Source organism: Alosa sapidissima, chromosome 16 (genome assembly GCF_018492685.1).
Source record: "Alosa sapidissima isolate fAloSap1 chromosome 16, fAloSap1.pri, whole genome shotgun sequence".
Taxonomy (NCBI): domain Eukaryota; kingdom Metazoa; phylum Chordata; class Actinopteri; order Clupeiformes; family Clupeidae; genus Alosa; species Alosa sapidissima.
Genome location: NC_055972.1, coordinates 29230533 through 29243032, shown reverse-complemented (window position 1 = coordinate 29243032; position 12500 = coordinate 29230533). Strand labels below are relative to the sequence as shown.

The 12500-nt window shown below is 47.7% G+C and overlaps 1 protein-coding gene across 2 annotated transcripts in view; it reads right to left on the bottom strand.

Annotated features, from left to right (window-relative positions):
• The window catches only part of LOC121685843 (collagen alpha-1(XIX) chain), a 127695-nt gene that overhangs the window by 14524 nt on the left and 100671 nt on the right, over positions 1-12500 (bottom strand). For both annotated transcript variants that reach the window (XM_042066625.1, XM_042066627.1), the window contains exons 37-47: positions 12203-12307; positions 11736-11789; positions 11007-11060; positions 10609-10662; positions 10424-10477; positions 9314-9358; positions 7563-7613; positions 7287-7331; positions 5397-5423; positions 3595-3648; positions 2173-2217 (exon numbers count right to left, since the gene is read on the bottom strand). In XM_042066625.1, the coding sequence (XP_041922559.1) occupies positions 2173-2217; positions 3595-3648; positions 5397-5423; positions 7287-7331; positions 7563-7613; positions 9314-9358; positions 10424-10477; positions 10609-10662; positions 11007-11060; positions 11736-11789; positions 12203-12307 (588 nt within the window). The remainder of the gene's footprint in view (positions 1-2172; positions 2218-3594; positions 3649-5396; positions 5424-7286; positions 7332-7562; positions 7614-9313; positions 9359-10423; positions 10478-10608; positions 10663-11006; positions 11061-11735; positions 11790-12202; positions 12308-12500) is intronic.

The following is a 12500-nucleotide window of genomic DNA, read 5'->3' as shown; positions in this document are numbered from 1 at the left end:
GAACTGGCTTTTTGTGCCATTTGATCTTCCACAAAAGCTCCCGTCTCTCAGAGCAGGTCTCCTACACAGCTACATAACATTAGGAGCCATCCACCAAGCAGTGCAGAGTGAACAAAGACTACACCTTTAATGTGTTATACTGCACCCTCATGTGTTATACCAAAGACTGCACCTTTAAACTACACCCTCATGTGTTATACCAAAGACTGCACCTTTAATATGTTATACTACAGTCTCATGTGTTATACCAAAGACTGCACCTTTAAACTACACCCTCATGTGTTATACCAAAGACTGCACCTTTAAACTACACCCTCATGTGTTATACCAAAGACTACACCTTTAATATGTTATACTGCACCCTCATGTGTTATACCAAAGACTGCACCTTTAAACTATACCCTCATGTGTTACACCAAAGACTGCACCTTTAATATGTTATACTACACCCTCATGTGTTATACCAAAGACTACACCTTTAAACTAAACCCTCATGTGTTATACCAAAGACTGCACCTTTAATATGTTATACTACACCCTCATGTGTTATACCAAAGACTGCACCTTTAAACTACACCCTCATGTGTTATACCAAAGACTAGACCTTTAAACTAAACCCTCATGTGTTATACCAAAGACTGCACCTTTAATATGTTATACTACACCCTCATGTGTTATACCAAAGACTGCACCTTTAAACTACACTCTCATGTGTTATACCAAAGACTACACCTTTAAACTACACCCTCATGTGTTATACCAAAGACTACACCTTTAATATGTTATACTACACTCACATGTGTTATACCAGGGGTCCCCAACCTTTTATGTACCATGGACCGGTTTGATTCCCATTTTTTTTTCACGGACCGGTGGGGAGGGGGGCAGTCTCTCCCAAAACCGCCACTACTGTTTGTAACATATCAAATACACCCCGATCCACTCATCGTGGCTTTAAATGCAGCGACTTTATCTGCCAGTTTAAAGGCAGTCGTCATTCTCCCCTGCAGTGACAGGTTGAGGTCATTAAGCAACCCGAAAATGTCACACAGGTAAGCGAGTTTTGACACCCAGCCCTCATCACTAAAATATGCAGCTAACGGTGACTTTTTTTCTGTAAGAAATCTCTGCAGCGGCTCTCGCAACTCAAACACTCTGGCCAGTGACCAGCAACCAACCAACTTGGATAGCGTACCACGGTGACCCATTCACCCTCTCTAACAACTGTGCCTCGATATCCTCTGACATATCATCAATTCGCCTATGGACAGTGCTTGCAGAAAGCGGTACCTGAGCTATTTTTTTAGCTGCAGCCTCCCCAAGGAGTTCATTGCACATGCCTTTACCAGCAGGCAGAATGAACTCTTCCCCAATAGTAAAGGGCTTCTTAGATTTAGCAATCCGACTAGCCACTATGAGCCACGTTCACCGATGTGGTTCCTTTTATGCACTAGTTTTTTGTCCTTCTTGCTTGCGTTTCTTACGCTCAAAGAACTCAACGGGTTTGTCTTTAACTACAACTTATCGCCAAATACCACACATAAAGGACTTGGTGCATGCGAGTCACCGGTCTCTGCGAAACCATATTTTAAATATGACTCGTCATATTTCGTATTGAATGACCCCTTCTTTTTCTTTGAGGTATCTGGCTCACCATCGTCAGTGGGTATTATTGCGAATGTGACATTATTGCAAATTAAATTGAGTTTATTTAGTTTGCATGCATTTTTTTTCAACTCTTGTCGTAGGCTACGGCCCGGTTAGGAATGTCCCGTGGCCCGGTGGTTGGGGACCGTTGTGTTATACCAAAGACTGCACCTTTAAACTACACTCACATGTGTTACACCAAAGACTGCACCTTTAACGTGTTATGGTTATATCACACCCTTTTGTGTTATACTAAATGTTATACATTGCAACGTATGGTGTTAATGGAATGGTTTTTCATGGTAAATTAGGAGTGAAATGTTCTGACCACAGCTTTCCGCTGGTGCCTTTCAGCGCAAGTGTCCTGAACACCATTATGGAACTGCTCACCGTGTTACACAGAACTAACACAACACAGCACCTGCCATGCGTTACACTGCACGTTATATGCGATAACACACGTCTTTTCGTGGCAGTTGAAAGGTGGCTGGAATAGGGGTGTGAAATGCTGTGTAGGCAGCTTACCCCAGGGCCGGGAGTCCCTGGAGGGCCTGGCATGCCCGGATCCCCCTGGAAAAGAGCAGGTAATTCCTCTGTTAACATCTAATCAGCCTGTGTGAAGGCGAGCTACACACACACGCACACACACACACACACAAACACACCATGCATGAACTCCCAGGCTGAGTGGCTATGGGCCACGCTGTGCTGGGGAAGAGAAAACCTGTCCTCCGTAAAAGCTCTCATTTGAGACGGCAAATTGCCAAGCAGCACAAACACTCTCCCAATGGTGATCCACGTGGATTTTTGGATTAATGAACTCATTGGGACTTTTTTCCCCCATTTATGTGTGTGTGTGTGTGTGTGTGTGTGTGTGTCTACATTGTAAAATAAACAGTTCTGCAGTGCGGTTGTGGAGCCTCGGAGGAGCATCCAGCTCCTGTGTGTGTGTGTGTGTGTGTGTGTGGCTGTGTGTGTGTGTGTGTGTGTGTGGCTGTGTGTGAGGTCGATACAGCCACTATATCTTGACGCCGGGCCTCTGGGGGAGCCTGTGCTGTCCGTTTGATGTGACAACTGAAAGCATCCTACTCATGCAGCCGCACCATGGTTCCCAGTGCTCCACCACAAATTAGAATTCAGATGAGGATGTATAATGTATGTGTGTGTGTGTGTGTGTGTGTGTGTGTGTGTGTGTGTGCGTGTGTGTGTGTGTATGTCATATCTCTATCTCTCTCTTTTCTCATCTCTTTCCTCTCCCTCCCAGTCTCCCTTACCCCACATTTCTCTCTCTCTCTCTCTCTCTCTGGCTGTCGTTTTCTCTCTGGTTCCTGCTCCACACTTTTCTCTGTTTTTTCCTCCCCTCGCCAGTTCTTAAAGGCAAATCATGCAGAAACATCCAAGGGGATGGAGTCGCCCCCATCTTACCCCCCCCCCCCCCCCCCCCCCCCCCCCCCTCCGTCTCCTGTCGGGCCCCTCGCTGGTGTGCCAGGGTTGGTACAGTAATGTCACATAGTCCCTGAGTAGTGGAACACACTGAGGCTGGAGAGAGAGACAGTGGAATAAGAGAGTGGGAGAGGGAGAGAGAGAGATCAGAGTGAGGGAGGGAGAGAGTAGGAGAGAGTGGAAAGAGAGAGAAAGCAGAGTGAGAGAGAGAGATAGAGAGAGATAGAGAGAGTGGAAAAAAGAGAGAGCAGAGTGAGAGACAGAGAGAAAGAGAGCAATAGAGAGAGCAGAAAGAGATAGAAAGTGGAAAGAGAGTGAGAGAGAGATAGAGAGAGTAGAAAGAGAGAGAGAGAGAGAGAGAGAGAGAGAGTGCTGCATACGGGAGGCTTACAGTGGCCTCCCTCTAATCTGGTTAGGTCATGCGGGATGAGAGGCTGCTGCTGTGGCACGCTGGAGAGAAGCAGAGAGCGGGCGGACAGGGAGGCGGCTTTCACAGAGGCTTACCTTGGCACCAGGCAGTCCCTCGAGCCCCGGCAATCCCATGGCACCCGGCTCCCCCTGGCACAAAAGACACATGGCTTCAGCACCGAGCAGTCGGGGGCGGGGGAGGACGAGGGGACAGAAATAGCAATAGAAAAATGGCAGCGTGTGTGTTTCTGTATGTGTGTGTGTGTGTGTGTGTGTGTGTGTGTGTGGGTGTGTGTTTGTGAGAGAGTGAGAGAGGGGCAAGTCTTTGCAGGTCTCCTTTATTCAAAAAAGCCACGTGTTCAAATATCCACAACATAAAAATAGACATAAAAAAACCTCTCTTTAAGAGGGAGATATTCTATAAATGAACTCAAATAAGTTAGGGAAAGAGAGTGACAGAGAGAGGTTGGTAGGACGATGGTGGCGTGCCAGGAACAGAGGGAGGGATAAGAGTTAAAGAAGAATAGAGGAGAAAGAAAGATAGAGAGAGAGAGAGAGAGAGAGAGATGGAGAGACAGAGAAAGCAGTAGTCTTGGGAGTGTAATGACTTGTCTGCTGTGACGGATTTTGGGTCTTGGCGTATGTACCGCAGGGATTTAATGTAATGAGGAAAACATTAGCTGGATGCCTGGGATTTCAATTAAAAATCTCTTGCTTATCTCTCCACAACACTTTGGCAGGCCGCGCCACTAATTCCAGCACTTTCTGTCCCGCGACAAGCGAGACACAGAGGTCTGCCGTACCCCATCTCTGTCTCGTTCTCCTTCCCTTCTGTCTGCTGCCGTGGCGACTGTGCCAACCCACCGGAACAGCATTTCAGACCAGCGTGGCGTTTATCGGTCACCATCTTCTTGTGAAAACTACCTCGCTAGCACTGAGGCTGTGGGAAGCCGAGGGGAATATAGTGGGGCTCCTCTGGCCTGGCCTGTGCTTGAGGAATGAGGAATGGGATTACTGAGGTAACGGACCGGCGAGGTGCACACACAGCACTACAGTGGTCATTACAGCACGTGTAGGCTGTTGGGAGGGTGGTGGTGGCGAGGTGTGTGTGTGTGTGTGTGTGTTTTTTGTGTTTGTTTAGGGAGGGGGTCGTGTGTCCAGGAGTAATGCGTAGCAGAGAGAGAGAGAGAGAGAGAGAGAGAGAGAGAGAGAGAGAGAGAGAGAGAGAGAGAGAGAGAGAGAGAGAGAGAGAGTGCAAGCATGAGTAGTGAGACAGATTGGGGCAATTCTGCCAGCTCCAGGGCTGTGGCGACTATTTATTCAAATGTCAAATTAACATCCCGGTGAAAAATTGCTTGATGCTAGAACAACTGCAGCTGTGATTGCCCCCACGAGGAAGTTGAAGGTGGGGGAATTGTATGTATGTGTGTGTGTGTGTGTCTGTGTGTGTGTATGGGGGGGATGAAGCTGGGCTCTGTGTCGCTGTTGCCGGCACTGTTTCTATTGAGTTGTTGGGGGTGGGAGGGTATTCTGCTCACGGATCAAACACAGAGGGTTCACCAGTTCCCGCTGGCAACAGGATGTGTCGAGGCAATTTGATTTTGGCATATGCCAGTGTGTGTGTGTGTGTGTGTGTGTGTGTGTGTGTGTGTGTGTGTGTGTGTGTATGTGTGTGTGTGTGTGTATGTTTCTTTTGTGAATGGAACTGCTGAGCAGGGTTGTGGTTGAATGACCCCCCCGTTCACACACACACACACACACACACACACCTTCTCTCTCACACTCTTTCTCCATCTCTCTCTCTCTCTCACGCACGCACACACACACACACACACACACAGTGACACTTAATGACACAGAGGATTTCACATAATGAGAGTCTGTGGGCTAACACTCACCACTCTTCCCTCATCTCCTTTGGGCCCCTGAGAGAGAAAACAGAAGAAGATTAGGAAACGGAACCATGTCACCAACTAATCACCAACTCCACCACGCTACCAACTCATCACTAACACCTTCCTAAGGCACTGAGACCTGGGACCTGAGAGAGAAAACAGAAGAAGATTAGGAAACGCAACCACGCCACCAACTCATCACCAACTCCATCACACAACCACGCCACCAACTCATCACCAACTCCATCCCACAACCACGCCACCAACTCATCATCAACTCCATCCCACAACCACGCCACCAACTAATCACCAACTCCATCACACAACCACGCCACCAACTCATCACCAACTCCATCACACAACCACGCCACCATCTAATCACCAACTCCACCATGCCACCACGCCTCCAACTAATCACCAACTCACCCACGCCACCAACTCATCACTAACACTGAGACCTACGACCTGAGAGAGAAAACAGAAGAAGACTAGCAAACGCAACCACACCACTAACTCATCACCAACTCCACCACGCTACCAACTCATCACTAACTCCACCACGCCACCGACTCATCACTAACTCCACCACGCCACCGACTCATCACTAACTCCACCACGCCACCGACTCATCACTAACTCCTTCCCTACGCACTGAGACCTGGGACCTGGGAAGCACAAGACACCATTCTACACACAGTCCATTACATGTCTGTTTGGCCTTTACCCAGACCTTATGGAAACCTGTGAGGCAACCAGGCAGGTCTTACAGTACGTCAATCAGCACCATTTGGCAAGAGGCACACACGTGTTGTCCCCTCCCACTGCTCAAGTGATCCAGCTGAGAGAGTAGTCTTTCTCTCTGTCTCTCACTCTGCTCTCTCTCTTTCCACTCTCTCTCTCTCTATCTCTCTCTTTCTCTCTCTCTCTCACTCTGCTCTCTCTCTCTCCCTCTCTCACTCTCTTATTCCACTGTCTCTCTCTCTCTCTCTCTCTCTCACTCTGCTCTCTCTCTTTCCACTCTCTCCTTCTACTCTTTCCCTCCCTCACTCTGCTCTCTCTCTCTCTCTCTCGCTCTGTAGATTAGTGGCCTTTTAGCCCACCATGGCGGGACAGGTAAAGCTTGTGTCACTTGGGGTCAGGGAAGGTCAGACCTCCCTCTGGACACCTCCTCTGACACTTGTGAAAAGCTGGATTTTTTTTTTTTTTTTACTTACTCTCAACAGAGCTCCGAGTGGCTTCTTTTCCCCCCCGCATTCTTACTCTCCCCTGTTTTCATGTCCTTTGCAGCCTGCTGATAAGGCAGGGAAGTGTTTTCTGCCCCCCTCCACCCCCCTCCCCCTCCCCCATGCCTTCTTGGGGACTCTGTGAGGAGACGTCGTCTCTCCATGGGGTACGGCTGCATTACAGACGGCCTGATAAGTCTATGCGTCAGGGGGGTTTGATAAGCAAATCAGATGCCGGTACAGGCAGGCTACCACACTCACACACACACACACACACGCACGCACACACGCATGCACACATACACACACACACACATACACACACACACATATACACACACATATACACACACACACACGCTCGCTTGCTTCTAATGCTCTGCATTTCAATTATGCTTGCCTTACACCTTCAGTCTCCCAGGCGTCTGTCACAGCCTCAGACTGCAGATGCTTCCCTCTTAACTCTGAGAGACACCCAGCTGCGTTACAACTACGTTTGAACATGCAAAGTCCAAATGCATTACACAAACAACACCACAACGGTGATATGATTGGCATCTGACTGGCTTGACGCCATAAATCAAACAAAATATAATATCTGAATAGAACAAACTGGATGCACTTGACAATGTAAAATCCATATGATGAGACACGTTAGAGTAATACTTACAGGGGGACCTGGCGGTCCAGGTTGTCCAATGCTGGCTCCCCCACTCTAAGGGAAGAGAATTTATGGTATATCATTTACACTATCGTAAAGGCAATATAGGTAAAACGATTTATGGATTTATTCAGGTGCCTTGACTTGTGATGTCAGATTAATAATTTATACTCTGACTTGATGTCTGTAAAATGGATAAAAAAAAACACTTTTGAAGGTAGCAGGCACTGCTTGATGTTTGTGAACATGTGTATGTGTGAGGTAAGTGAGGGAGATTGGCCTCACCTGTAGTTTGTACAGACTGCTCATCCCTTTGCCCTCCACATAGGGAACGCCCTGCACATGAAAAATGAATCAGAGTGAACACAACATAAACACCCTTCGCTCCTCTCATCTCATCTTCTCTCCTCTCCTCTCCTCTCCTCAGCAGGCCTGAGCTGTTTACAAGCTCACACACACACACACACACACACACACACACACACACACACACACACACACACACACACACACACACACCAGGTACATTAGCAGCACTCTGTTAAGTCCTAACAGCAGCATGAAGCAGATCAATAGGAGAGCCAGCCCATAATCACAAAAAATAAAAAGGAGAGAGAAGGAGAGAGAGAGAGAGAGAGAGAGAGAGAGAGAGAGAGAGAGAGAGAGAGAGAGAGAAAGACATACTTTTCAGGGTGAGATTTTATCACCAGCGTAGGAATACATTGATCTTTGAGGCGGGGGAAGAAAATAAAAAAATAAAAATAAAGAAAGACTCAGGGGTGGGGGTGGAGGTGGGCGCTAGAAAAAACGTGAGAACTGGTTGCAGCGAGAGCCCAAAGAGCAAAGGGGCTGGGCTTTTATGGGCCTGGTGATGGATAGGGGTTTTTTTAGTGGAGGGGAAAAGCATGATGCTGACCCTGGCCTTTTCACAGACGAGAGCAGAGAGAGAAGAGAGGAAAGAGGATTGATCAGGGAGGAGAGGAGAGTGGAGGAGACTTGAGAGGAGGAGAAGGGAGGAGAGGAGGAGAGCAGAGAAAAGAAAACATGAGAGGGAGGCTAGCGTTGTTGTGTCTGAGGCCAGAGTTCACGAGTCTGTGGGCACGGTGGAGCGTGAGCTGGGGAGGGGGGAGGGGGTGATCAGGGGGACTGGACGTTCAAGGGGGGTGTCTGATGAATTATAGATCTACCACTGGAACTTCTTACCTAAAGGTCTCAGAAAAGTGTGTGTGTGTGTGTGTGTGTGTGTGTGTGTGTGTGAGTGCACGTGTGTCTATGTGTGTGTGTGTGTGTGTGTGTGTGTGGTGTGTGTGTGTGTGTGTGTGTGTGTGTGTGTGTGTGTGTGTGTGTGTGTGTGGTACGTGTGAGTTGCAGGGGGTCACACAGGCCTAAGGTCTCGCAACCACCATGCCGTTTTCGCACACTTTCATTTTATCATTTTATCAACTGTCTTTGATGTGTGAGGGCCTTGATCGCCGTAGAGATGGCGGAGTCTTAAATGCCCCCATGCTCGTCCACTAATAGAGGTTAAGATCTCAGACCTGCGCTGACCCCTTACCTGGGTTTGATCTTCAGCCGCAAAGGAAATATTACCGCCACTCTTTTCAACTTTAAAGAGAAAAACACTCGATGCACTGAGGCACTGAGCTCTTGATGGAGGAGTGTGGTTGATACTATCTGTCACACAAATCTCTCAGACCCCTTTTTATATGTGTGTCTTCCAGTACACTTTATTTTATATTGGAGTCATTTACAAGTACAAAGTGCTTCTGATTTTCATTCATCTTTTAAAAAAATGTACTTCAGGTAGATATTAGATTTGGGGCTAATTATGTGTGATAACATTTACTTATACACTTACACACAAAGCAAATAAAGCAGATATTCAGCAGTTATAAGATATGCAATAAGGATACTTGATATGAAGTGGGATCATGTTTTTTAGCTGTGTCTATTTACTGGGTGGCATGTTTGTGAAGACCCTGTTCCAGTGGGTCAGTTTAAGGTCAGGCTTTAGGTCAGGCTTTAACAGAACTCACCGGAGGGCCTGGGAGACCGGGCCTGCCAGGGGTTCCTTCATTGCCCTGCAAAACACAGACAGCGACAAGGGAAATGAGAACATGTGCAACCATGGAAACAAACAGGCAGAGAGTCTACTTTAAAGTTAAAGTTCTATCTCACGGTCATGGGAGAAATTACAGGTGACTTTGAGATTGTTAGTCATTCACTGACTCTACTTGTATACAAATCTACTGTACATGTGGGCTTGCATTTTCCTCTTGTGCAATCTGAGTTCACCACGCCTCTGCAGCCCATATAGTTCATCCATAGTCCTCGTCTGAAGTGCATCAGTGCCTTTCAATGGTGGGGATAAAGCATTTACATCGTATCTCTCCGTTACTCGTGTGTGTGTGTGTGTGTGTGTGTGTGTGTGTGTGTGTGTGTGTGTGTGTGTGTGTGTGTGTGTGTAGGGGGTATCCACTGTGTGGGGCTTTTATTCTCTGGTTTGGGCTGCGGCATGAATACTAATGTCACACTGGGGCTGAGGTAGGGGAGACTTGTGTATGAGATTGAATACACCTCTGACTCTATCGGATTATTCCTCAGCATGGCCTCCTAGATGACAGAGGACGATACTTCTCTCTCCCTCGCTCTCTCTGTCTTTTTCTCTCTCTTTCTTCAACTCTTTTTCTCCTCCCGTCTACCCCTCTTTCTCTCCCTTTTCTACCCCTTCCTTCTCTTTCTCTCCCCCTTTCTGCAGTTTCAGGGAGCTGAGGGCATGCGGTGTGCTTATCCAATACATCAAGAGGCATATTCAATCTCAACTTTGCATGCTGCTCCTCCGAATTTCATTACCAGGAAGTTCACCCTTGTTTCCGCAAAGATGGAGCCGACGTGAACTTGGGCGTTGCTGGTGGCACGAGTCGGAGTGTTGGCATATTGCATGATGGGAATATAAAGCCGAAGCTACGGCGTGCGTTCGTGCGTTCGTGCGTTCGTGCGTTCGCTGAGACGTGTATTTGTGGTTCGCTATGATTGTGACTACTTGAAGCGGTGCTTAAACCGGGAACAGAGAGTGAACACTTTGAACTGTAAAATAACTGTTAACCTAAACTTTGAATGTGTTTAGAAAATAAAAATAAACATACTCTTTCACCCTTTGCCCCCGGTGGGCCAACAGGGCCAGATCTTCCAACTGGACCCTGAGGATAAACAAGTGTTACTATCACAAACATTTCTGAAAACACAAGCAGGCTAAAAAGAAGTGCTTACGGTAATTCTTATCTAAGATGGACAGTTCTTAGGTGTATGTGTGTGACTGTCCTCTACTCACGGGAGCACCAGTGTGGCCGGTAGCACCAGGGAATCCAGGTACACCTGGGGGCCCCTGGAGAAGGGAAGAGAGGGAGAGAGAGAGACAAAGAAAAAGAGAGAAGAAACAGAAAGAAAAAGAGGAAGAGAGAGAGAGAAAAAGAGAGAGAGAGAGAGAGAGAGAGAAAGAGACAAAGGAATAGCCAACATTCAATGCTGCTGATGAGCAACCAGAACACTTTGTATCATCAGAATCAGATCCAATTCCAACTCTGAAATCCCCTTCAGAGAGAGAACTCATGCAGCCTGGGGAATATCTATTCAGACATCTTTTTGAGACATCTAAAACTGTGTGTCCTTGTGTGTGTGTGTGTGTGTGTTTTTTTTTTTTTGGAAAATTTCTGTCGTCTGTGTACCCACCTCGTCTCCTTTGTCGCCCATTGGCCCCGGGAATCCGCGCTCTCCCTTCACTCCCTGCGGTGTCAGGTGACAGGTTTCAAAAGCAGGTGGTTAAGAAGGTGGGAAAAAAAAACACAAAAGGCAAGCTGCCATTCTTCACATCTCAACTCTATTTCATCCTCTGTCATCACCTGTCTATTCTCAATCTAGCTCCGTGGCTTCAGCTACCAGAAGCCAAGTCTGTGTTCCTATAGCAAGACCTGAGCTTTCAATACTGCCACAGTGATTACACGGGACTCAATGTCAAACATATCTCATTGCAGCCATGGCAACAACAACTGCATCCACACATACCAGCTGGGAGGACAACCAGCAACAACACCAACAGGATGGTTTAATGCAAGGGACAGTGACAAGAGATCAATGTATTAAAAAAAAGAAACAAATAATACACCACGCTTTTCCAATCCATCTGACTAATCGGTACAGAATGGCACGCATCTGCAGTACTGTTTGTGCTGCAACTGAGCGATATCAGCTATCAGTGAATGTAATTTACTTGAATTAGCCCTTGCTGAAAGCCCTGCTTGTTTTGGCTGGGGCCACTGTCTGTGTGTGGGTGGTAGTTATTTGCGGACGTGAGGTCTGGGTTATAAAATGACGGCCGCCCGCATTGTTGTGCTTTGAGCGAGTGCTGGGTGGATCACAGCTCGGGCCGGCCTCAGTGCCGAGCGTGCTGTGCTGCGTTACCTTGGGGCCCTCTATCCCTGGATGACCAACTGGACCTCGAAGACCCTGATCGCCCTGTTGGGGAAAATAACCACACCACATTTACATGAGTAGATGCATAGCCATGGACAAAGGCAAAGAGAAGAACATGTCATGCACATTGACATTCACACACACGCCCACTCACCCATACAGTGCATTCATGTGCTGTGGTAGATGATGGATTTAGAAATCAAAAACACCTATAAAACTATACAACGGCACCATAGCACCATGTTACTCTTTTCCAATACTATCCACTCACAACGTTTTCACTCTTTTTCAGCAATATCACGAGTCAAAGGTGACCCAGACGGAGCCCATTAGACAGACACCTCCCGGGGGCAACACTCAGGCGCGCTGAGGTAAGGTGTCGGAAACACAGATAGGGTTCAGTAACCTGGCGCAACAGCTATCCATCGGCCCTGTGCCACGGTCTGACCACCTACCTTCTCGCCCTCCATGCCCTGGACACCGGTCAGCCCGGGAGAACCCTTCTCACCCTTCTGGCCGGGCAGCCCTGGCACCCGCGTCTGGCAAACGCTGCAGGCATTCTGCCAACACACGAACATGGATACAGACACACACACACACACACACATAAAGAGAAAGTAGACCCAATGCTGAGTGTAGGTTATTAAGGCTATTGTGCTCTGTGCATAGAGGATTACAGCCTGCTAAACGGTGGAAGTAGATGGTGGTGAAAAGGATTTGGAAAGAGAGGCCATTTCCGAACCTTGCCCAAAA